This window comes from Mesoplodon mirus, assembly GCF_964341445.2.
Source record: "Mesoplodon mirus genome assembly, chromosome: 1".
Taxonomy (NCBI): Eukaryota; Metazoa; Chordata; class Mammalia; order Artiodactyla; family Ziphiidae; genus Mesoplodon; species Mesoplodon mirus.
In genome coordinates this window covers 59,124,600-59,149,825 of record NC_138976.1, presented here as the reverse complement: position 1 = coordinate 59,149,825, position 25,226 = coordinate 59,124,600, and the positions used below count along the sequence as shown (strand labels likewise).

The window sequence follows — 25,226 nt, the reverse complement described above, 5'->3', positions numbered from 1 at the left end:
GATATTGGTCTGTTATTTTCTTTTTTTGTAGTATCATTGTCTGGTTTTGGTGTCAGGGTGATGGTGGCCTCATAGAATGACTTTGGGAGTGTTCCTTCCTCTGCAATTTTTGGGAGGAGTTTGAGAAGGATGGGTGTTAGCTCTTCTCTAAATGTTTGATAGAATTCACCTGTGAAGCCATCTGGTCCTGGGCTTTTGCTTGTTGGAAGATTTTTAATCACAGTTTCAATTTCATTGCTTATGATTGGTCTGTTCATATTTTCTATTTCTCCCTTGTTCAGACTTGGAAGGTTATACCTTTCTAATAATTTGTCCACTTTTTCCAGATTGTCCATTTTATTGGCATAGAGTTGCTTGTAGTAGTCTCTTAGGATGCTTTGTATTTCTCTGGTGTCTGTTGTAACTTCTTTTTCATTTCTAATTTTATTGATTTGAGTCCTCTCCCTCTTTTTCTTCATTAGTCTAGCTAATTAATGGTTTATCAATTTTGTTTATCTTCTCAAAGAACCAGCTTTTAGTTTTATTGATCTTTGCTTTTGTTTTCTTTGTTTCTATTTCATTTATTTCCGCTCTGATCTTTATGATTTCTTTCCTTCTGCTAACTTTGGGTTTTGTTTGTTCTTCTTTCTCTAGTTCCTTTCAGTGTAATGTTAGATTGTTTATTTGAGATTTTTCTTGTTTCTTGAGGTAGGCTTGTATAACTATAAACTTCCCTCTTAGAACTGCTTTTCTGCATCCCATAGATTTTGGTTGTTTTTTTTTTAACATCTTTATTGGAGTATAATTGCTTTACAGTCATTTTCTTCTTATGCAAACATATTGAAGACTTTGAAACTATTACAAAGCCACCAAGGTAGAGCTTGACTATAAGTAAGGTAGGTTAGTAATAAAACAATTCTTTCAACTTCAGCATGCTTGGAGCCACATGATATATTTCTAACAGAGTCTCTTGAGTGTGAAGGGCTGTCAGTGGCAATTATTTTGAAAGTTATTCATCCTTTTCTTTCCAATTTGTGAAAATAATGATTTTTTTTTAAATATTATTTATTTATTTGGCTGTGCTGGGTCTTAGTTGCAACATGCAAACTCTTAGTTGCAGCATGTGGGATCTAATTCCCTGACCAGTGATCAAACCTGGGCCCCCTGTATGGGGAGTGTGGAGTCTTAGCCACTGGACCACCAGCCAAGTCCCAGAATGATGTTTTGTTTTGTTTTTTTTAACATCTTTATTGGAGTATAATTGCTGTACAATGGTATTTTAGTTTCTGCTTTATAACATAGAATGTTCTGCCTATGTTTTCCTCAAAGAGTTTGATAGTGTCTGGCCTTACATTTAGGTCTTTAATCCATTTTGAGTTTATTTTTGTGTATGGTGTTAGGGAGTGTTCTAATTTCATTCTTTTACATGTAGCTGTCCAGTTTTCCCAGCACCACTTATTGAAGAGGTTGTCTTTTCTCCACTGTATATTCTTGCCTCCTTTTTCAAAGATAAGTGACCATTTGTGTGTGGGTTTATCTCTGGGCTTTCTATGCTGTTCCATTAATCTATATTTCTGTTTTTGTGCCAATACCATACTGTCTTGATTACTGTAGCTTTGTAGTGTAGTCTGAAGTCAAGGAGCCTGATTCCTCCAGCTCCGTTTTTCTTTCTCAAGATTACTTTGGCTATTTGGGGTCTTTTGTTTTTCCATACAAATTGTGAACTTTTTTGTTCTAGTTCTGTGAAAAATGCCAGTGGTAGTTTGATACGCATTGCATTGAATCTGTAGATTGCTTTGGGTAGTAGAGTCATTTTCACGGTGTTGATTCTTCCAACCCAAGAACATGGTATATCTCTCCATCTATTTGTGTCATCTTTAATTTCTTTCATCAGTGTCTTACAATTTTCTGCATACACCTCTTTTGTCTCCTTAGGTAGGTTTATTCCTAGGTATTTTATTCTTTTTGTTGCATTGGTAAATGGGAGTGTTTTCTTAATTTCACTTTCAGATTTTTCATCATTAGTGTATAGGAATGCAAGAGAATTCTGTGCATTAATTTTGTATCCTGCTACTTTACCAAATTCATTCATTACCTCTACTAGTTTTCTGGTAGCATCTTTAGGATTCTCTAGGTATAGTATCATGTCATCTGCAAACAGTGACAGCTTTACTTCTTCTTTCTGATTTGGATTCCTTTTATTTCTTTTTCTTCTCTGACTGCTGTGTCTAAAACTTCCAAAACTATGTTGAATAATTGTGGTGTCAGTGGGCAAACTTGTCTTGTTCCTGATCTTAGTGGAAATGGTTTCAGTTTTTCACCATTGAGAATGATGTTGGCTGTGGGTTTGTCATATATGGCCTTTATTATGTTGAGGAAATTTCCCTCTATGCCTACATTCTGCCGGGTTTTTATCATAAGTTGGTGTTGAATTTTGTCGAAAGCTTTCTCTGCATCGATTGAGATGATCATACGGTTTTTCTCCTTCAATTTGTTAATATGATGTATCACATTGATTGATTTGTGTATATTGAAGAATCCTTGCATTCCTGGGATAATCCCCACTTGATCATGGTGTATGATCCTTTTAATGTGCTGTTAGATTCTGTTTGCTAGTATTTTGTTGAGGATTTTTGCATCTATATTCATCAGTGATATTGGCCTGTAGTTTTCTTTCTTTGTGATATCTTTGTCTGGTTTTGGTTTCGGGGTGATGGTGGCCTTGTAGATTGAGTTTGGGAGTGTTCCTCCCTCTGCTATATTTTGGAATAGTTTGAGAAGCATAGATGTTAGCTCTTCTGTAAATATTTGATAGAATTCGCCTGTGAAGCCATCCGGTCCTGGGCTCTTGTTTATTGGAAGATTTTTTTTTTTTTTTTTTTTTTTTTGCAGTACGCGGGCCTCTCACGGTTGTGGCCTCTCCTGTTCCGGAGCACAGGCTCCGGACGCGGAGGCTCAGCGGCCATGGCTCATTGGCCCAGCTGCTCTGCAGCATGTGGGATCTTCCCAGACCGGGGCACGAACCTGTGTCCCCTGCATCGGCAGGCAGACTCTCAACCACTGTGCCACCAGGGAAGACCCTGTTGGAAGATTTTTAATCACAGTTTCAATTTCAGTGCTTTTGATTGGTCTGTTCATATTTTCTATTTCTTCCTGGTTCAGTCTCGGAATGTTGTGCATTTCTAAGAATTTGTCCATTTCTTCCAGGTTGTCCATTTTATTGGCATAGTGTTGCTTGTAGTAATCTCTCATGATGTTTTGTATTTCTGCAGTGTCAGTTGTTACTTCTCCTTTTTCTTTTCTAATTCTATTGATTTGAGTCTTCTCTCTGTTTTTCTTGATTAGTCTGCCTAATGGTTTATCAACTTTATTTATCTTCTCAAAGAACCAGCTTTTAGTTTGATTGATCTTTGCTATTATTTCCTTCATTTCTTTTTCATTTATTTCTGGTCTGATCTTTATGATTTCTTTCCTCCTGCTAACTTTGGAGTTTTTTTGTTCTTCTTTCTCTAATTGCTTTAGGTGTAAGGTTAGGTTGTTCATTTGAGATGTTTCTTGTTTCTTAAGGTAGGATTGTATTCCTATAAACTTCCCACTTAGAACTGCTTTTGCTGCATCCCATAGGTTTTGTGTCATCGTGCTTTCATTGTCATTTGTTTCTAGGTATTTTTTTATTTCTTTTTTGATTTCTACAGTGATCTCTTGGTTATTCAGTAGTGTATTGTTTAACCTCCATGTGTTTGTATTTTTTACAGACTTTTTCCTGTAATTGATATACAGTCTCATAGCATTGTGGTTGGAAAAGATATTTGATATGATTTCAATTTTGTTAAATTTACCAAGGCTTGATTTGTGACCCAAGATATGATCTGTCCTGGAGAATGTTCCATGAGCACTTGAGAAGAAAGTGTATTCTGTTGTTTTTGGATGGAATGTCCTATAAATATCAATTAAGTCCATCTTGTTTAATGTATCATTTAAAGCTTGTGTTTACTTATTTATTTTCATTTTGGATGATCTGCCCATTGGTGAAAGTTGGGTGTTAAAGTCCCCTACTACGATTGTGTTACTATCGATTTTCCCTTTTATGGCTGTTAGTATTTACCTTGTGTATTGAGGTGCACCTATGTTGGGTGCATAGATATTTACAATTGTTATATCTTCTTCTTGGATTGATCCCTTGATCATTATATAGTGGCCTTCTTTGTCTCCTGTAATAGTCTTTATTATAAAGTCTATTTGTCTGATATGAGAATTGCTACTCCAGCTTTCTTTTGATTTCCATTTGCATGGAATATCTTTTTCTATCCCATCACTTTCAGTCTGTATGTTTCCCTAGGTCTGAAGTAGGTCTCTTGTAGACAGCATATATATGGGTCTTGTTTTTGTATCCATTCAGCCTGTCTATGTCTTTTGGTTGGAGCATTTAGTCCATTTACATTTAAGGTAATTATCGATATGTATGTTCCTATTCCCATTTTCTTAATTGTTTTGGGTTTGTTATTGTAGGTCTTTTCCTTCTGTTGTGTTTCTTGCCTAGAGAAGTTCCTTTAGCATTTGTTGTAAAGCTGGTTTGGTGGTGCTGAACTCTCTCAGCTTTTGCTTGTCTGTAAAGGTTTTAATTTCTCCATCAAATCTGAATGAGATCCTTGTGGCTAGAGTAATCTTGGTTGTAGGTTTTTCTCCTTCATCACTTTAAATATGTCCTGCCAGTCCCTTCTGGTTTACAGAGTTTCTGCTGAGAGATCAGCTGTTAACCTGATGGGGATTCCCTTGTGTGTTATTTGTTGTTTTTCCCTTGCTGCTTTTAATATGTTTTCTTTGTATTTAATTTTTGATAGTTTGATTAATATGTGTCTTGACATGTTTCTCCTTGGATTTATCCAGTATGGGACTCTCTGTGCTTCCTGGACTTGATTAACTATTTCCTTTCCCATATTAGGGAAGTTTTCAACTATAATCTCTTCAAATATTTTCTCAGTCCCTTTCTTTTTCCCTTCTTCTTCTGGGGCCCCTATAATTCAAATGTTGGTGCATTTAATGTTGTCCCATAGGTCTCTGAGACTGTCCTCGGTTCTTTTCATTCTTTTTTCTTTATTCTGTTCTGCAGTAGTTATTTCCACTATTTTATCTTACAGGTCATTTATCCGATCTTCTGCCTCAGTTATTCTGCTATTGATCCCTTCTAGAGAATTTTTAATTTCATTTATTGTGTTGTTCATCATTGTTTGTTTGCTCTTTAGTTCTTCTAGTAGGTTGTTAAACATTTCTTGTATTTTCTCTATTCTGTTTCTAAGATTTTGGATCATCTTTACTATCATTATTCTGAACTCTTTTTCAGGTAGACTGACTGTTTCCTCTTCATTTGTTAGGTCTGGTGGGTTTTTACCTTGCTCTTTCATCTGCTGTGTGTTTTTCTGTCTTCTCATTTTGCTTAATTTACTGTGTTTGGTGTGTCCTTTTCACAGGCTGCAGCTTCGTAGCTCCCGTTGTTTTTGTTGTCTGTCCCTACTGTTTAAGGTTGGTTCAGTGGTTGTGTAGGCTTTCTGGTGGAGGGGACTAGTGCCTGTGTTCTGGTGGATGAGGCTGGATCTTATCTTTCTGGTGGGCAGATCCACCTCTGATGGTTTGTTTTGGGGTGTCTGTGGCCTTATTATGATTTTAGGCAGTCTCTTTGCTAATGGATGGGGTTGTGTTCCTGCCTTTCTAGTTGTTTGGAATAGGGTGTCCAGCACTGTAGCTTGCTGGTCGTTGAGTGAAGCTGGGTCTTTGCGTTGAGATGGAGATCTCCGGGAGATTTTCGCTGTTTGATATTACATGGAGCTGAGAGGTCTCTTATGGACTAGTGTCTTGAAGTTGGCTCTCCCACCTCAGAGGCACAGCACTGACCCCTGGCTGGAGCACCAAGAGCATTTCATCCACACGGCTCAGAATAAAATGGAGAAGTAGAAAGAAAGAGAGAAAGAAAGAAAGAAAGAGAGAGGGAGAGCGGGAGGGAGGGAGGGAGGAAGGAAGGAAAGAAAGAAAGATAAAGTAAAATAAAATAAGATAAAGTTATTAAAATAAAAAATAATTGAGAAAAAATTTTTGAAAAGTAAAAAAAATAAATAAAAAACGGATGTACAGAACCCTAGGACAAATGGTAAAAGGAAAGCTATACAGACAAAATCACACAGAGAAGCATACACACTCACAAAAAGAGAAAATGGAGAACAAATATATATATCTTTGCTCCCAATGTCCACCTCCTCAATTTGGGATGATTTGTTGTCTATTCAGGTATTCCACAGGTGCAGGGTACATCAAGTTGATTGTGGAGATTTAATCCGCTGCTCCTGAGGCTGCTGGGAGAAATTTCCCTTTCTCTTCTCTGTTCGCACAGTCCCGGGTTTCAGCTTTGGATTTGGACCCGCCTCTGCATGTAGGTCGCCTGAGCGCGTTTGTTCTTCACTCAGACAGGACGGGGTTAAAGGAGCAGCTGATTCGGGGGCTCTGCCTCACTCAAGCCGGGAGGAAGGAGGGGTGCGGATGCAGGGCAAGCCTGTGGGGGCAGAGGCCATCGTGACGTTGCAACAGGCTGAGGCTCACCATGCATTCTCCCGGTGAAGTTGTCCCTGGATCACAGGACCCTGGCAGTGGTGGGCTGCACAGGCTCTGGGGAGGGGCGGTGTGGATAATGACCTGTGCTCGCACACAGGCTTCTTGGTGGTTTCAGCAGTGGCCTTAGCATCCCATGCCCGTCTCTGGGGTCAGCGCTGATAGCCACAGCTCGTGCCCATCTCTGGGGCTCCTTTAAGTGGCGCTCTTAATCCCCTCTCCTCGCACACCAGGAAACAGAGGCAAGAAAGAGTCTCTTGCCTCTTCGGCAGCTCCAGACTTTTTCCCAGACTCCCTCCCGGCTAGCTGTGGTGCACTAGCCCCTTCAGGCTGTGTTCACACTGCCAACCCCAGTCCTCTCCCTGGGATCCGACCTCCGAAGCCTGAGCCTCAGCTCCTAGCCCCTGCCCGCCCCGGCGGGTGAGCAGACAAGCCTCTCCGGCTGGTGAGTGCTGGCCAGCACCGATCCTCTGTGCGGGAATCTCTCCGCTTTGCCCTCTGCACCCCTGTTTCTGTGCTCTCCTCCATGGCTAGAAGCTTCCCCCTCCACCACCTGCAGTCTCTGCCCGTGAAGGGCCTTCCTAGTGTGTGGACACCTTTCCTCCTTCACAGCTCCCTCTCACTGGTGCAGGTCCTGTCCCTATTCTTTTGTCTCTGTTTTTTCTTTTTTCTTTTGCCCTACCCAGATACGTGGGGAGTTTCTTGCCTTTTGGGAGGTCTGAGGTCTTCTGCCAGCGTTCAGTAGGTGTTCTATAGGAGCAGTTCCACACGTAGATGTATTTCTGATGTATCTGTGGGGAGGAAGGTGATCTACGCGTCTTACTCTTCTGCCATCCTCGGGATCGCCCATAGATTGTGGATTGTCATGTTTTCATTGTCATTTGTCTCTAGGTATTTTTTGATTTCCTCTTTGATTTCTTCAGTGATCTCTTGGTGATTTAGTAACGTATTGTTTAGCCTCCATCTGTTTGTGTTTTTCTTACGTTTTTTTCCCTGTAATTCATTTCTAATCTCTTAGCATTGTAGTCAGAAAAGATGCTTGATATGATTTCAATTTTCCTAAATTTACTGAGGCTTGATTTGTGACCCAGGATGTGATCTATCCTGGAGAATGTTCCGTGCACACTTGAGAAGAAAGTGTAATCTGCTGTTTTTGGATGGAATGTCCTATAAATATCAATTAAATCTATCTGGTCTATTGTGTCATTTAAAGCTTCTGTTTCCTCATTTGTTTTCATTTTGGATGATCTGTCCATTGGTGTAAGTGATGTGTTAAAGTCCCCCACTATTATTGTGTTACTGTTGATTTCCTCTTTTATAGCTGTTAGCAGTTGCCTTATGTATTGAGGTGCTCCTATGTTGGGTACATATATATTTATAATTGTTATATCTTCTTCTTGGATTGATCCCTTGATCATTATGTAGTGTGCTTCTTTGTCTCTTGTAATAGTCTTTATTTTAAAGTCTATTTTATCTGAAATGAGTATTGGTACTCCAGCTTTCTTTTGATTTCCATTTGCATGGAATATCTTTTTCCATCCCCTAACTTTCAGTCTGTATGTGTCCGTAGGTCTGAAGTGGGTCTCTTGTAGACAGCATATATACGGGTCTTGTTTTTGTATCCATTCAGCAAGCATGTGTCTTTTGGTTGGAGCATTTAATCCATTCACGTTTAAGGTAATTATCGATATGTATGTTCCTATGACCATTTTCTTAATTGTTTTGGGTTTGTTTCGTAGGTCCTTTCCTTCTCTTGTGTTTCCCACTTAGAGAAGTTCCTTTCGCTTTTGTTGTAGGGCTGGTTTGGTGGTGCTGAATTCTCTTCGCTTTTGCTTGTCTGTAAAGCTTTTGATTTCTCCATTGAATCTGAATGAGATCTTTGCCGGATGGAGTACTCTTGGATGTAGGTTCTTCCCTTTCATCACTTTAAGTATATCATGCCACTCCCTCTGGATTGAAGAGTTTCTGCTGAGAAATCAGCTGTTAACCTTATGGGAGTTCCCTTGTATGTTATTTGTCATTTTTCCCTTGCTGCTTTCAAAAATTTTTCTTTGTCTTTAATTTTTGCCAATTTGATTACTATGTGTCTCGGTGTGTTTCTCCTTGGGTTTATCCTGTATGGGACTCACTGCGCTTCCTGGACTTGGGTGGCTATTTCCTTTCCCATGTTAGGGAAGTTTTTGACTATAATCTCTTGAAATATTTTCTCTGGTCCTTTCTCTCTCTCTTCTCCCTCTGGGACCCCTATAATGCGAATGTTGTTGAATTTAATGTTGTTCCAGAGGTCTCTTAGGCTGTCTTCATTTCTTTTCATTCCTTTTTCTTTATTCTGTTCTGCAGCAGTGAATTCCCCCTTTCTGTCATGCAGGTTACTTATCCGTTCTTCTGCCTCAGTTATTCTGCTATTGTTTCCTTCTAGTGTAGTTTTCATTTCAGTTATTGTTTTGTTCATCTCTGTTTGTTTGTTCTTTAATTCGTCTAGGTCTTTGTTAAACATTTCTTGCATCTTCTCGATCTTTGCCTCCATTCTTTTTCTGAGGTCCTGGATCATCTTCATTATCATTATTCTGAATTCTTTTTCTGGAAGGTTGCCTATCTCCACTTCATTTAGTTGTTTTTCTGGGGTTTTATCCTGTTCCTTCTTCTGGTACATAGCTCACTGCCTTTTCATCTTGTCTGTCCTTCTGTGAATGTGGTTTTTGTTCCACAGGCTGCAGGATTGTAGTTCTTCTTGCTTCTGCTGTCTGCTCTCTGATAGATGAGGCTATCTAAGAGGCTTGTGCAAGTTTCCTGATGGGAGGGACTGGTGGTGGGTAGAGCTGACTGTTGCTCTGGTGGGCAGAGCTCAGTAAAGTTTAATCCGCTTGACTGCTGATGGGTGGGGCTGGGTACCCTCCCTGTTGGTTGTTTGGCCTGCGGCAACCCAACACTGGAGCCTACCTGGGCTCTTTGGTGGGGCTAATGACAGACTCCAGGAGGGCTCCTGCCAGTCAGTACTTCCCAGAACTTCTGCTGCCAGTGTCCTTGTCCCCATGGTGAGCCACAGCCACCGCCCCACCTCTGTAGGAGACCCTACAACACTAGCAGGTAGGTCTGGTTCTGTCTCCCCTGGGGTCACTTCTCCTTCCCCTGGGTCCCCATGCACACACTACTTTGTGTGTGCCCTCCAAGGGTAGATTCTCTGTTTCCCCCAGTCCTGTCGAAGTCCTGCAATCAAATCCCACTTGCCTTCAAAGTCTGATTCTCTAGGAATTCCTCCTCGCGTTGCCGGACCCCCAGGTTGGGAAGCCTGACGTGGGGCTCATAACCTTCACTCCAGTGGGTGGACTTCTGTGGTATAAGTGTTCTCCAGTCTGTGAGTCACCGAACCAGCAGTTATGGGATTTGATTTTACTGTAATTGCCCCCGTCCTGCCCTCTCATTGTGGCTTCTCCTTTGTCTTTGGATGTGGGGTATCTTTTTTTGTGAGTTCCAGTGTCTTCCTGTCAATGATTGTCCAGCAACTCATTGTGATTCTGGTGTCCTCACAAGAGGGAGTGAGAGCATGTCCTTCTACTCCGCCATCTTGGTTCCTCCAGCTACCATGTCTTCTTTATCCATTCCTCTGTCGATGGACATTTAGGTTGCTTCCATGTTTTGGCTATTGTAAATAATGCTGCAGTGAACATTGGGGTGCATGTAGCTTTTCAAATTACGGTTTTCTCCTGATACATGCCCAGGAGTGGGATTGCTGGATTATATGGTAGTTCTGTTTTTAGTTTTTTAGGAACCTCCCTATTGTTCTCTGTAGCGGCTATACCAATTTACGTTCCCACCAACTTGTAGGAAGGTTTCCTTTTCTCCACACCCTCTCCAGCATTTAGTGTTTGTAGACTTTTTGATGATGACCATTCTGACTGGTGTGATTTGATACCTCATTGTAGTTTTGATTTGAATTTTTCTGATAATTAGTGATGTTGTGCATCTTTTCATAGGCTTTTGGGCCATTTGTATGTGTTCTTTGGAAAAATGTCTGTTTATATCTTCTTTCCATTTTTTGATGGGGTTTTTTTTGATATAGAGCTGTGTGAGCTCTTTGTATATTTTAGAGATTAATCACTTGTTGGTTGCATCATTTGCCAATATTGATATTTTCTCCCATTCTGGGTTGTCTTTTTGTTTTGTTTATGGTTTCCTTTGCTCTGAAAAAGCTTTTATGTTTAATTAGGTCCCATTTGTTTATTTTTGCTCTTATTTTTATTACTTTAGAAGGTGAATCCAAATAGACATTTCTCCTTTTTTGTCTCTTGTAACAGTCTTTATTTTATAGTCTATTTTTCCTGTTATGAGTATTGCTACTCCTGCTTTCATTTGATTTCCATTTGCATGGAATAACTTTTTCCATTCCCTCACTTTCAGTCTGTATGTGTCCCTAGATCTGAAGTGGCTCTCTTGTAGAAACATGTATGTGGATATTGTTTTTGTAACCATTCAGCCAGTCTATGTCTTTTGGTTGGAACATTTAATCCATTTACACTTAAGGTAATTATCAATATGTACGTTCATATTGCCATTATGTTAATTGTTTTGATTTTGGTTTTGCAGGTCTTTTTTCTTTCCTTTCTCTTTGGTTTTCTTCTCTTGTGATTTGATGACTATCTTTAGTGTTTTATTTGGATTGTTTCTCTCTTTTTTTCTGTGTATCTATTGTAGGTTTTTGGTTTGTGTTTACCATGAGGTTTTGATATAGCAGTCTATATTTATACAAGATTGTTTTAAGTTACTGGTCTCTTCATTTAAAATGCATTTCCAATATCCTGTGTTTATACTTTCCTCTTCTCACAATTGCTGGTTCTGATATCATATTTGTGTGTAAATAATTTCCTCCCTCTATTGTATGTTTGCCTTTACTGGCGAGCTTTACCATTCGTAATTTTCTTGTTTCTAGTTGTGTCCTTTTCTTTTCTGCTTAGAGAAGTTCCTTTAGCATTTGTTGTAAAGCTGGTCTGGTGGTCCTGAGTTCTCTTAGCTTTTGCTTGTCTGTAATGCGTTTCATTTCTCCGTCGAATCTGAATAAGAGCCTTGCAGGGTAGAATACTCTTGGTTGTAGGTTCTCCCCTTTCATCACTTTAAATATATGGTGCCACTCCTTTCTGGCCTGCAGAGTTTCTACTGAAAAATCAGCTGATGTCCTTCTGGGGATTCCCTTGTATGTTATTTGTTGCTTTTCCCTTGTTGCTTTTAATATTTTCTCTGTCTTTAATTTTTGTTAGTTTGGTTAATATGTGCCTTGGCATGTTCCTCCTTGGGTTTATCCTGTATGGGACTCTCTGTGCTTCCTGGACTTGAGTGTTTCCTTTCCCATGTTAGGGAAGTTTTTGACTATAATCTCTTCAAATATTTTCTCAGGCCCTTTCTCTGTCTTCATTTTTTGGGACCCCTATAATGTGAACATTGTTGCATTTAGTGTTGTGTCTGTGGTCCCTGAGACTGTCCTTATTTCTTTCATTCTATTTTCTTTATTCTGTTCCATGGCAGTGATTTCCACCACTCTGTCTTCCAGGTCACTTAATTGTTATGCCTCATTTATTCTGCTATTGATTCCTTCTATTATACTTTTAATTTCAGTTATTGTATTGTTCATCTCTGTTTGTTTATTCTTTAAGTCTTCTAGCTCTTTGCTGAACATATCTTGTATCATCTCAGTCTGTGCCTCCATTCATTTCCCAAGATCTTGGATCATCTTTACTATCATAACTGTGAATGCTTTTTCAGATAGATTGCCTGTCTCCAATTCACTTAGTTGTTCTTCTGGGTTTTTATCTGGTTCCTTCATCCAGACCATATTTCTCTGCCATCTCATTTTGTTTAACTTTATGCTTTTGTGGTCTCCTTTTTGCAGGCTGCAGGGTTGTAGTTCCTCTTGCTTCTGTTTTCTGGCCCCAGTAGGTGAGATTTGTCCAGGGGCTTATGCAGGCTTCCTGGTGGGAGGGACTGGTGCCTACCCACTGGTGGGTGGAGTTGGGTCTTGTCCCTCTGGTGTGCAGTGTTGCATCAAGGGGTGTGTTTAGAAGTGGCTGTGGCTCAGGACAACTTTAGGCACCCTGTCTGCTGATGGTTGGGGCCGTGTTCCCACCTTGTTGGTTGCTTGGCCTAAGGCGTCCCAGCACTGGAGCCTGCAGGCTGTTGGGGTCAGATCTCAGTGCCAAAATGGTGACCTCCAGGAGAGCTCACACCAATGAATATTCACTGGGCCTTCCACCATCAGTGTCTTTGCCCCCACAGTGAGGCACAGCCGACCTCTGCCTCCCCAGATGACCCTCCAAGACTGCCGGTAGATTTAACTCAGGCTCCTATGGAGTCACTGCTTTATGCTGGGTCCCAGTGCACGTGAAATCTTATGTGCACCCTCCAAGAGTGGAGTCTCTCTTTCCTCCTCTCCTGTGGACCTACTGCAATCAAGCCCCACTGGCCTTCAAAGCCAAATGCCTTAGGGCTTTTCCTCCTGATGCCATACCCTCAGGCTGGGGAGCTTGATGTGGAGCTCAGAACTCTCACTCATGTGGGAGAACCTCTGCAATGTAATTATTTTCCATTTTGTGGGTTGCCTCCGGCACCCTGGCATGTATGGGATTTGATTGTATCATGATAAGTGCCCCTCCTACCATCTCTTTGTGGCTTCAACTTTGTCTTTGGTTGTAAAATATCTTTTTTGGTAGGTTCCAGTCTTTTTTGTCAGTGGTTGTTCAGCAGTTAGTTGTGATTTTGGTGTTTTCGTGAGAGAGGGTGAGCTCAATTCCTTCTACTCCGCCATCTTGTCCAGAATTGAGGGGCCACTTTTAGTTTGGATGCTTGGTGTCTCTTTCTTCAGCATGTGCTGGCTGTTATCCCCTTGATATGGGGCATACAGGTGCAGCCACCTGTGCACGCTCAGATGGTAGGGGCAGCGATCAGTGCCCACTCATGGGTCTCCTGCCACCAGCAGCCCGCACACCCCTGGGACAGCTGGGGTAGCTATTGGCACCTGCTCCCAGGTCTCTTGGCAGTGGCAACAGAGGCAGCGATTACCATCTGCTCATAGCCCATGTGCTCTTCCCGGATGGCATGGGCAGAGATTGGCACCTGCTTGTGGGTGTCAGAGTGGCTGCAGCAGCTCACGCACTCCTGGGAGAGCAGGGCCACAACTTGGCACTGACTTGTGGGTCTCGTAGTGGCAGCAGTGCCCCGCACACTCCTGGGACAGCAGAGGCAGAACTCGGCACCTGCTCGCGGGTCTTGTAGCAGCAGCAGCAGCAGGGCACACACTCCTGGGACTCTTAGCGGTGGTGGCGGCCCGTGCCCGCCTCTGGAGCCCAAGATAGCAACAGCATCTCATGCCTGCCCCCAGAGGTCATGTAGGCTGTGTCCTGTTGCCTGAGAGTGTGCACATAGAAAGAAGCTCCTATGGTGGTCCCACCCCTTTCCTCCTGTGCCCCCCCAACAATGGTGCCTTGCCTCTCTGGTGGGCCAAGGCTTCTTCCAAGTATGCCCTCAGTTGCCACATTCCAGCCTCTTCAGGCTGTCTCGGTGCAGCCAACCCCAGTCCTCTCCCTGAATCTGACCTCCAAAGCCCAAGCTCCAGCATCCAGCACCCCCTGCACCAGTGGACAAGCGTCTGAGACTGGGGAGCGCAGGGCGGTGTTACCGACCATCTGTGCAGGTCACTGTTTTGCCTAACTCAAACCAGTTGCTGCACTGTCCTCTGAGCCTCCAAAGCTCCCCCTCCATCCAGGCTGATCTTCCCACTAGTGAGGCGACTTCCCAGGGAGCAGAAACCTTTTTTCCTCACAGCTTCCTCCCTGGGGTGCAAGTCCCATCCCAATTCCTTTTCTTTTTTCTTTTGTCCTACCCGGTTACATGGAGGTTTTCTTGCCCTTTCAGAAGTCTGAGGTCTTCTGCCAGTGTTCAGTAGATGTTCTGTGTGAGTCGTTCCACTTGTAGATGTATTTTTGATGTACTTGTTGGGGTCGGTGAGTTCCATGTCCTCCTCTGCCATCTTGATCCCCCCCCTCCAATTTTTATTTTTTTATTGAAGTGTAGTTGATTTGCAGTATTTTTGGTATACTGCAAAGTGATTCAGTTATACATATATACATAGGTATGTATTCTTTTTCAGATTCTCTTCCATTATAAGTTATTACAAGATATTGAATATAGTTCCCTATGCTATACAGTAGATCCTTGTTATTTTTGATGGCTAAGAATCACAGAGAACCATTTTCAAATGCCATTTGTGACTCATAATGTTAGAAGAGTTGAAAGAAGACCTGTTTGATTCATTCATTCAGTGAGTCAATAAATATTAATTAAACATGGATTAATTAGCATCCTTGCTAGTTTGGCACTTTTTTCTGTTTGCCTATCTCACAAACAAAACCATAAATATATGGTGGTTAAAATATGATAGAATTTTTCTCACTCACCTAACGTCTAAAACAAATGATTGCACAAGAGGTTTTTTGTGGTTTGGGTCAAGAAGTGGTACACTTGACTTCTGCTCCCATTTCATTTGTTACAATTCACTGCCTTGCCCATCCCTAACTACAGAGAGGCTGGTAGATGACCTGACTGTGTGCCTAGGAAGAAGAAGAAAAGTATTTGGTTGGTAGCAGATCCATCTCTGCCATCCTTCTAAAATGGAAGGCATTGTGCTGTTGAAAACAAATTTGCTGTTAGCGGAGGCCTAGACTTCGGCCCTGAGAAAAAGTTACTTACAATGCTCTCTGTTCTTGGCTGCACTCAAAAAACAAGTCTTCATCTCCTCTGGCTCCTCTCTCCATCTCCTTTATACTGGGCCAAAGATATTTTTCAAGCACATATGTTCAGATTTTTTCCCATTGGGTTTTGATTTTACCCAAAGTCACACATGAGCAAAAGAGGTGTGAGCCAGAGCCCAGGCTGTGCACAGGAATGTATTTCCAAGATTTGCTCCTAGGGCTGCTCATCTTTCCCTGCCTGTCTCTCCAGCTACTGGTCCTTCCAGGTCAGGACAGTGCCTGTTTGGTCGAAGGCCTCTGCTCTAAAGGCAACACAAGATGGCACTCCTCCACATCTGCATATTGACATGCAAGTGTTAGTGGACCTTAGGTTCACCCTTGTACCAGGGCTCCCCTTGCTTACCACTGAGGCTCTGAATCTCCTGTTCCATATCACTTGAACAGGAGCCATAATCCAAAAGCTCAAGGGTATGATGAGGTCTAAAGGAAATGAACAATCAATCATTCTCTTAATGCTTTCTTTTCTGTGTCTGACCTTGTTGAAGAGACTTGATTCCTTATATTGGGCCTGATAAATTGAAAAGCTTGTTTTTGTTTATATTTCCTTGTTCTTCTTATATATATGCAGATATAAAACTAAGCATAATCTCCTTTGATGTATAGCTCTCATGCGACTCTAACACCAATTTACAGATTCAATGAAAGAGTAATCTGTAAACCCTATCAATTTCCAGAAATCAACACGAATGTAATCTGCTAGCTGATGCTGACCCACAGAGATGACATGGTGGACAGGGGCCTGATGTCTGAGGCTCTGCCCACACTGCAGAGTCTCTGTGATCATGGCTCAGCCTCTCTTTTTTTTGTTTTGCCTATTGTGAAAAGCTTTTTGGTCAGGCGTGCCATGACCTTTTTTAGCATTCTCTTAGCACAAATACATAATTTATCACTTCACTCCCTCTCTGCATCTCTATTTTTTTTCTTCTTAGTTGACTTCCTTAATTAAAATAATACTAGTTAATGGGATTATAATGAAGCATAAACATAGGCGTGGCATCACACAGCAGTACTCACCTCACTAGGTGACTATCTAGGTGATCTAAAGTGAACTTAAATTATTTTTGTTTTGTTTTTTAGTTGACCATTAAAATAAGAATTCCAACCTGAAATTTTCTTTTTTTTTAAATTTTTATTGAAGTATAGGGTTTTCTTCACAGTTAATGAAGGCATAGAAGTGTGAATGCCATTGTAGATTGTCCTGCCTATAAAATGGTTGAAACTAAATTAAATCCATTTGGCCTACAAAAAATTAAGCTTTGGGTATATGAAAATGATCTCATGTGGACCCTTATTTCCCCAAGATGCTCAGTAAATGAATCTTTTCATTGTATTTTGTGGTCATGTACATGAAGTGCTGTATTTTTATCCCCAGCTGATAAAGGTCTATTAAAGTGTAATGTACACAGAACTTCCACTTCTGGGAAGATGCCATAGATGTATTTTTTCCCTATTCCTCCTGGTAAATGCAACTAAAATCCAGACATTGTATATAAAACAAACATAAGAAGACTGAAAAGGAGAGAGGAGAAAACAGACTGCCTAGGGACCTTGGGTACTGAGGAATGACACAATTGTGACTTCATTGGGTTTTCTGAGCTGTTTGTTTGTTTGCCTCATAAAGCCCAAACTTGGAGCTGAAGAAGGCGGCTGCCAGGAAATGCAACAGAAACAGAAAAAAATGTCCCAGCTTAAGCCTGCTTCCTCTACCCAAAGGAACAGGAAAGGGGCAACCTAGCAGGACAGAAAACTAGAAAATGCTGCTCTACTCAAAACACCACCCACACCAGCAAAGCCTGAATGGGAAGAGTGGACTCCTCGTCAGACTGAAACATGGTTCCCCAACACCCCCATGGACGTGGCGTCAGAGAAGATGGATTTTATCCCCACAGGGGCACAATGTGGAGACCACATGGGGATCCTAGACTTCTACCCTCATCCTGGAGTGTCCCTCTTCCTCTTCCCGCTGGGGTGGTGGTAGAGAAAGCCCCCTGGAGAGTTAGGACTTTCACTCATCACCAGCAGTAACAAGGCTTCTCCCACGGCAGGGTCAGTGGAGAGCAGGGGGGCAAAAGAAGCTCCACCCAGGCCCAGCAGTTAAGAGGAGCCCCCCACGTGGGTCAAAATGGAAGCCAAGTGGAGAACCTGGACTTCTACTTCCACTGAGTAGTAACCAGGTAGCATCTCTCTGCTCCCCGACCTGAGTGGTTTCAGAGAACAGCAGCTAAAACAGATTTAAATAAGGTCCAGAGTTGTAAAAATGATATGAAAATGTCCAGGTTTCAACCGAAAAATCACTCATCGTACTAAAAACCTACTTTTAACACTTTCGTTCAATGTAGTGATGGAAGTTCTATCCAGTGAAACAATCCAAGGAAAGGAAATAAAATGCATATAGATCAAAAGAAAGGAATAAAACTGTTCACAGAAGAGATGATCACCTACTTAGAAAATACCAAGGAATCTATAAAACAAAGTTCTAGAACTAATATATAAGTTTAGCAAGGTCACACGCTATACAAAACAACTGTTTCTGTATACTAGCAATGAACACATGAACACTGAAATTGAAAATACAATATCATTTACCATCCCTTAAAAAAATAATAATTGGGTATAAATCTAACAAATTATGTCCAGGACTTGTACACTGGAAACTACAAAACTCTGATGAAAGAAAGTAAAGGAGATCTAAATAAATAGACATACAATGTTCATGGATTGGAAGACTCAACACAGTAAAGATGTCAATTCTCTCTAACTTGATATACGTGTTTGTATATTTCCTATCTGAATCCCAGCAAAATTTTATAGTTGTAGACAAGACTATTCTAACATTTATGTAGAAAGGCAAAGAAACTAGCATAGCAAAGAATAATAAAGTGGGAAGAATCAGACTCAAGAATCAATTTCAAGATTAATTATATAACTACAATAATTAAGACTGTGTGGTATTGGTAGAGAGATAGACACATAAATCAGTGGAACAGAAACAAGAACACAGAAGTAGAGCCTCAAAAATATACTCAGCTGATGCTGACAAACACAAAAGCAATTCCATGGAAGAAAGATAGCTTGTTCAATTAATGGTGGTGGAGCAACTGGACATCCATAGGCAAAAAGCAAATAAACTTTGACCTAAGTCTCACACCTTATACGAAAATTAACTCAAAATATATCACAAACTTAAATGTAAAACTAGGAAACTTTTAGGGAAAAAATTTTTAGGATCTTGTCTAGGTAAATCTTACACTTAACATTAAAAGCATGATCCACGAAAGGAAAACTCAATAAATTGGACTTCATCAAAGTTAAAAACTTTTGCTCTGTGGAAGATCCTGTTAAGAAGATAGGGGAGGGCTTCCGTGGTGGCGCACAGGCTTCCCTGGTGGCACAGTGGATAAGAATCTGCCTGCCAATTCAGGGGACACAGGTTCGATCCCTGGTCCAGGAAGATCCCACATGCCCCAGAGCAACTAAGCCCGTGCGCCACAACTACTGAAGCCCGCGTGCCTAGAGCCTGTGCTCTGCAACAAGAGAAGCCACCACAATGAGAAGCCCACGCACCGCAACAAAGAGTAGCCCCCGCTTGCCACATCTAGAGAAAGCCTGCACACAGCAACGAAGACCCAATGCAGCTAAAAGTAAATAAATTTTTTTTTAATGTTTTTAAAGAAGATAGGGGAAAAAGTCTATAGACTGGGAGAAATTTATTACAAACCACATATCTGACAAATGACTTACATCTAGAATGTAAAGAGCTCTCAGAACTCAATAGTAAAAAATAATCCAATTATAAAATGCTAAAGGACATGAAGAGACATTTCATCAAAGATATAAAGATGAAAAATAAGCACATGAAAAGATGTTCAATATCATTAGCCATTGGGGAAATGCAAATTTTAAAAAACCACAATGAGATGTCACTACACACCTATCAGAAAGGCTAAAATTAAAACTAATGATAACGTCAAATACTAGCAAGGATGCAGAGAAACTAAATTACTCATACATTACTGGTGGGAATGTAAAATGATATAGCCACTCTGGAAAACAGTTCAGCAGTTCCTTAAAAATCTACTATATGACCTAGCAATTACACTCCTGGGCATTTATCCCAGAGAAAATGAAGACAAATGTTCACACAAAAACTTGTACAGGAATGTATATAGATGCTTTATTTGAATAGCCAAAATGTGGAAACCCAGATGTCCTTCAACATGTGAATGGCTGAACATACTTGGTACATCCATACCATGGAATACTACTCAGCAATAAAAGGGAGCATGCCACCATGGTACATGTACATGGTACATGATACATGCCACCATGGTACCATGTGAAACCTGGAAGAATCTCCAGAGAATTACTCTGAGTGAAAAAAAGCCCATCAAAAAAAGTTACATACCGTATGATTCCATTTATATAACATTCTTGAAATGCCAAAATTATAAGAAATGGAGAACAGATTAATGGTTGCCAGAGGATTAAGGCAGGGCTGGGGGCAGCATAAGGGATCCTTGCAGTGATGGAAATGTTGTTCTGTAGCTTAACATCATCAATGTCAGTGTTCTAGTCATGACATTGTACTCTAGTTTTGTAAGATATTACCGTTGGGGGAAACTGGGTAGAGAGTACACAGAATTGCTCTGTGTTATTTCTTATAACTGCATGTAAATCTACAACTATCTCAAAATAAAAATTTAAGCCCATAAAAACAGAATGTATTGGATCATTTGTTAGTTTAATGATAAGATGCACAAATCATCCCAACTTGTTGGATACCATGTTCTCTCCTCAGTTTCTTTTTGTGACAATTCTATGGTAGCTATAGACAGGTAGGTGCGTGGACGGATGGTTTTTATAGTATACAGTTAGAGTTTTTTCAAAGGAAAACACGGTCAGTGGAAAAAGCCTGGGTATGTCCCTTGTTCATTGTTGGTCATCTCGTGTTTCAAGGGAATACCCAAAGCCACCATCTAATAAAATGTCACGCTCCTTCTCACCCTCAGGAAAGCCACTAGTGAAAACATCCCGAGGGACTGTGATCAACACGGAGGAACCCGCGATCACCGTTGATGTAGGAGGCACCGTCAAAACAGTTGGAGGCGTGAATGTGACTATTAACTGCCAAGTTGCAGGTGAGAAATGCATTCATATGTTAATTCATTTGTTCAAATATTAATGGAGCCCTGTGCTAGGTTGGGGGCTGAAAAGATAAGTACACATTCTACTCTCAGGGATTTGGGGCTCGTAGGAAAACTCAAGCATGAACCTCAGTCACTCCGAAAGTGGAAAGTGCTACCGGAAGTTGAGAGGAGGAAAACTGGAACAGATGAAGGGAGAAGAGGTGGTTTTTATCTCTGTCTTGCATACTGGTAGAATGTGAGCATGCAAAGATGGGGGCAGAGGGTGTTCCAGGGTGATGACAGAGTGTGAGAAAATTCATGGAAGTAGGGAAGCTGCAGGACTTCAGGGGAACAGCGTGTGCTTTGGTCTGGCCAGAGCCCAGAGTACATAGATAGGGTGGTGGGGCTTAAACTTTAGTAATGTGGGTTGCACCTCTGCCGTGGGAGACTTTGAACGCTTGGATGAGGAGTTCAGACAAAGGCAGATTGAAAGTGACATTAAGGGGCCATGCAGTGCATAAAATGGATTGAAGAAAAGAAATACAGGGACAGAGAGTCCAGTTAAGAAGCCATCATAGTAGGGCTTCCCTGGTGGCACAGTGGTTAAGAGTCCGCCTGCCAATGCAGGGGACACGGGTTCGAGCCCCGGTCCAGGAAGATCCCACATGCCGCGGAGCAACTAAGCCCGTGCGCCACAGCTACTGAGCCCGTGTGCCACAACTACTGAAGCCCGTGCGCCTAGAGCCCGTGCTCTGCAGCAAGAGAAGCCACCGCAATGAGAAGCCCGTGCACTGCAACAAAGAGTAGCCCCTGCTCGCCGCAACTAGATAAAACCCGTGCACAGCAACAAAGACCCAACACAGCCAAAATAAGTAAATAAATAAATTTATATCCAAAAAAAAAAAAAGAAGCCATCATAGTAGTTTAGAGCAGAGGTGCTGGGACCTGAACTCAGGGTAGTGGTGGTGGAAAGCTCGGGAGTGGATGGCAGGGGTAAGACCAACAGGAACCTGGAGCTTACTCACATCAGAAGTGGGTAGGAGTCATTAATGAAAACAGCCAATGCTATTAGGAGTGTGATATAGACATTGCCCTTGGGTAGGCCTTGCAAACTCAGAGGCCTAAAGGGACCAAAAAGTCACAGGGAAGTGGAGGAGTAGTGGACCAGAGGAGATTGTAGTATGCTCTTTTTTTTTTTTTTTTTTTTTTTTTTTTTTTTTTCCTTTTTGCGGTATGCGGGCCTCTCACTGTTGTGGCCTCTCCCGTTGCGGAGCACAGGCTCCGGATGCGCAGGCCCAGCGGCCATGGCTCACGGGCCCAGCCGCTCCGCGGCATATGGGATCCTCCCAGACCGGGGCACGAACCCGTATCCCCTGCATCGGCAGGCGGACTCTCAACCACTGCGCCACCAGGGAGGCCCTGTAGTATGCTCTTTATAAAGGCATCTACCATCAATTAAAAAATAAAAAACACCCACATAGACTGGAACAAAGCTCAGCTACCAATTCTCCCTTCCTGTGAACTGCTAGCCTGTCTACCCTAAGGGTTTTCACACCCACAGTGCAAAGAAAAAATGGATGGCTCTTGTGCTCAGCCACAGTCCCCTGATTGCTGTCCTCATCAGATATACCTTCCTGCGGCACCCAAACCACGGTTCCCCAGTCATACCCTGTCTGCAAAAAGGACAGGCATTGGCACCCCCTGCTCTGGGGGTTTCTTCATCTCAGATCTCAGCCCCAACATTGGAAGATTTACCTCCACTTGTGATTAATAAGGCCAGAGAGAGCCCATTTTAAAAGAAGTAGGAGGAGAATCTTCATCTAGAGCATGTTGTTTCCAAAGAACAGCCAGGTCTGGTGTTTTCTCTGAAATGTTCTGGTAGCTCCAGGAACCCAAAAATATAAATCTCTCTCTGTCATCATGCGTTAGCTTCTTCTTGGTAAAGCTTCCCTTGGCCTGTGCATCCAACCTCATCAGTGAAAGCTTCTGGAACTAAATCCCTTCAGGCCCTATACTCTGAAATTGGGAGTAGGACAAAATCTCTGACAGGGCTTCCCATGAATGAGTTTCCCCTCTATACACAGACTGGTGGTAGAGGCAGGGTCCTTTGTGCAGGACCATCACCCCTCATGTGATCACTAGGAACATGGGCCTTGGAGATGGAACACCAACTGGAGATATGATGGACCATGTTGGGTCTCCTCTTGAGTGCTGGGATTGGTAGGACTAAAAGAATGGGAAGCAAAGGGCAGCAAAGCAAGGAATTGGGCATTTGAGGGAGACTGAGAGAACCAGAATCTAGGTGGAGAAGTATTTATCATGGGGAACCCAAGACAGTCAAACCAGCTTTGGTCAACTCTTCCATGCCACCTAAGGCCATGTCTCCCGACTTCATCCAGAGACTCACTCTTGGTAACCTGATGGTGAAATCCTAGGTTGTGAGGTCTGGTTTTTGCCTGGCCATGTACATTATGTTCTTTGCTTTTATGTTTATTCATAGGGCCATTTGTATTAATCATGGTTAACTAAAATGTGTGTCTCTGCCATTATGCCTTTTGTTAAGTAAGATTTTTATTCAATGTAGATGGGAAAGAGCCTGCTTTTGATTAAACTGTTGGTCTGTGAATTTACTGGACAAAGAAATCATTCTTGAGCTGAGTCTCCAGTCAAAATACCGACAGCTATAATGCTAAATGGCAGAAAAAACTAGTTTTACTTTAATACTACAAGTAGCTTTTATGGCTCTCTTGTGACATAATTTTAATGGCTATATAATAGTGTATTTTAAGAATATTACATAATTTACCTATAATAACTCATGTCCTTACATGTTTGAGTTGTTAGCAGTTTTTCATTAAATAACATTTTGCATACATGTGCTTTCAACATGTAAAATTCAGCCTCACAAATTCTTCCCAACTCTTAAGCATAAAAAGCATTAAGCAATGAGTATGATGAGGCTTTTTCTTGAAAAGTGATCCAATCCCTTAATACCACTCCCAAACTTGTTCTCTATTTAAGAAAATTCAGAAAACTGAGTAGGAGATAAAGGGTTGGAGGAGGAGGGAGTGTTTCAGTCATTGGGAACAGGATGTGCCTGAGGTAGAAAGAGTGTGTTGCATCTGAAGGAGTGAAATGTGGCCAGTGTGTCTGTAGGATGGAGAGCAGAGAAGAAAGTAATGTGACATGTGGCTGGGAGGTGGGGAATAGTAGGCAAGGGCTAGATCTTATATGCTTTCCTAGATTATGGTACAATTTGGAACAAGGGTAGCTTTTGCAGACTTAGGATATAAAATTGTAAGGACTGGTCATGTAGAAATAAATAGTTGAGGAGTCAATGATAGGCAGTGTATTAGCTAGGGAAGGCTAGACTTTGGTAACAAGTATACTCCCAAATGTGTAATGACTCAAACACAATAGAAGTTTATTACTGCCTACCTAGGAGTCCAAAGAGTGGTCCTGGTCAGCTGGAGGGGATCTGCCCCCCACAGTCCTTCAGCATCACAGAACACTGGTGGCTATGTTATCTTGAATACATGCCTTCCAAGGTCTCCCCAGAGGTTCTCTCTATCCTGTCAACCAGAAGAGGGGAAAAACAAAGTGTAGACGATGGTTGAGAAGATTTTAAGGGTGACATCTGGAAGTAGCACACATTACTACTTCTCACATTCCTTCTTAGTCACATGGCTACTCACAGCTACAAGGGCTCTTGGGAAATACAGCCAGGCTGGGTACCCAGGAAAAAGAAGAAACAGCTATCAGTGTCTGCCACAGTCAGTGTGAAGAAATGTGGAAGGCTGAAAACCTTTCCAGACTTACATGGTTCTTTAGAATAATTGCCAAGGCTGACATTTAAGTTACTGTACCCTTTCCTTGTCTTGCACCAAGCCATCAAAGAAACTTCTAGAACTTATCATGTCAAGGTGTACCTTTCAGTGGATGCCCCACCTCAAGATGTTGACAAGTCGCCATGGTGCAAGCAGCGTTCGAAGTGTAACAAGTGGTCTAGTTAACAAGAATATCCTGTCTGGGATTTAAAAAAAGATGATTATACATCACCCTACCTGGCAGCTCAGTGGAGATTAAAGACACTAATCCTCATAATCATATCAAGTTACATCCCATTATGACTACACTCATTTACTGATCCTTTCAAGCAGCAGGGAGAGCACTGTGTTATTGATAAGATATGCCACAAAGGGGGAAAAGTAAATGCAGGTCCTTTTCCTTCCTTTTTTGGACACAAATCATACCAGGGAGAGTGTGGAGCCTATCCAACTAACTTGTCAACAGCATAGCTTTGGACTTTGTTCTGTGGTGGAGTATATTTTTTGTCATTTTTCAGACATTTCTTTCTGTAGAATGTGCTGTCACGTCAAAACAGGGTTGGGGAAAAAAAAAAACTTCCACAACCTGACTAAGGAGCACTAGCAAAGCCAGCACAAATGGATTCTAGAAAGTTCTCTCTTAACAATAATCTTGGTGTTACAATTACAGCAGAAAGGTTAATCCCAAAAGTAGGAAATATTTAAGGATTTGATACCAGAAATAATAGTGCTGCAATTCAGACCTTTTCTAAGGAAGCAGCCTGGTATAATGGCAGGTGGTGTCCTGTACTTGTTAGGAAGGGGATCCCTAGCGTTAAATGTATCTGAGTTTGGATCCCCACCTGCCATTTGTAGGTCACTGATTGACCATGAGGTAGAGAGGAGGTACAGGGACTCTGTCC

The 25,226-nt window shown here is 41.7% G+C and overlaps 1 protein-coding gene across 3 annotated transcripts in view; it reads left to right on the top strand.

Moving 5' to 3' along the window:
- ADAMTSL1 (ADAMTS like 1) overlaps positions 1 to 25,226 on the top strand; it is a 473,180-nt gene that overhangs the window by 346,130 nt on the left and 101,824 nt on the right. For all 3 annotated transcript variants that reach the window (XM_082612434.1, XM_082612433.1, XM_082612435.1), the window contains one exon: positions 20,381 to 20,509. In XM_082612434.1, the coding sequence (XP_082468560.1) occupies positions 20,381 to 20,509 (129 nt within the window). The remainder of the gene's footprint in view (positions 1 to 20,380; positions 20,510 to 25,226) is intronic.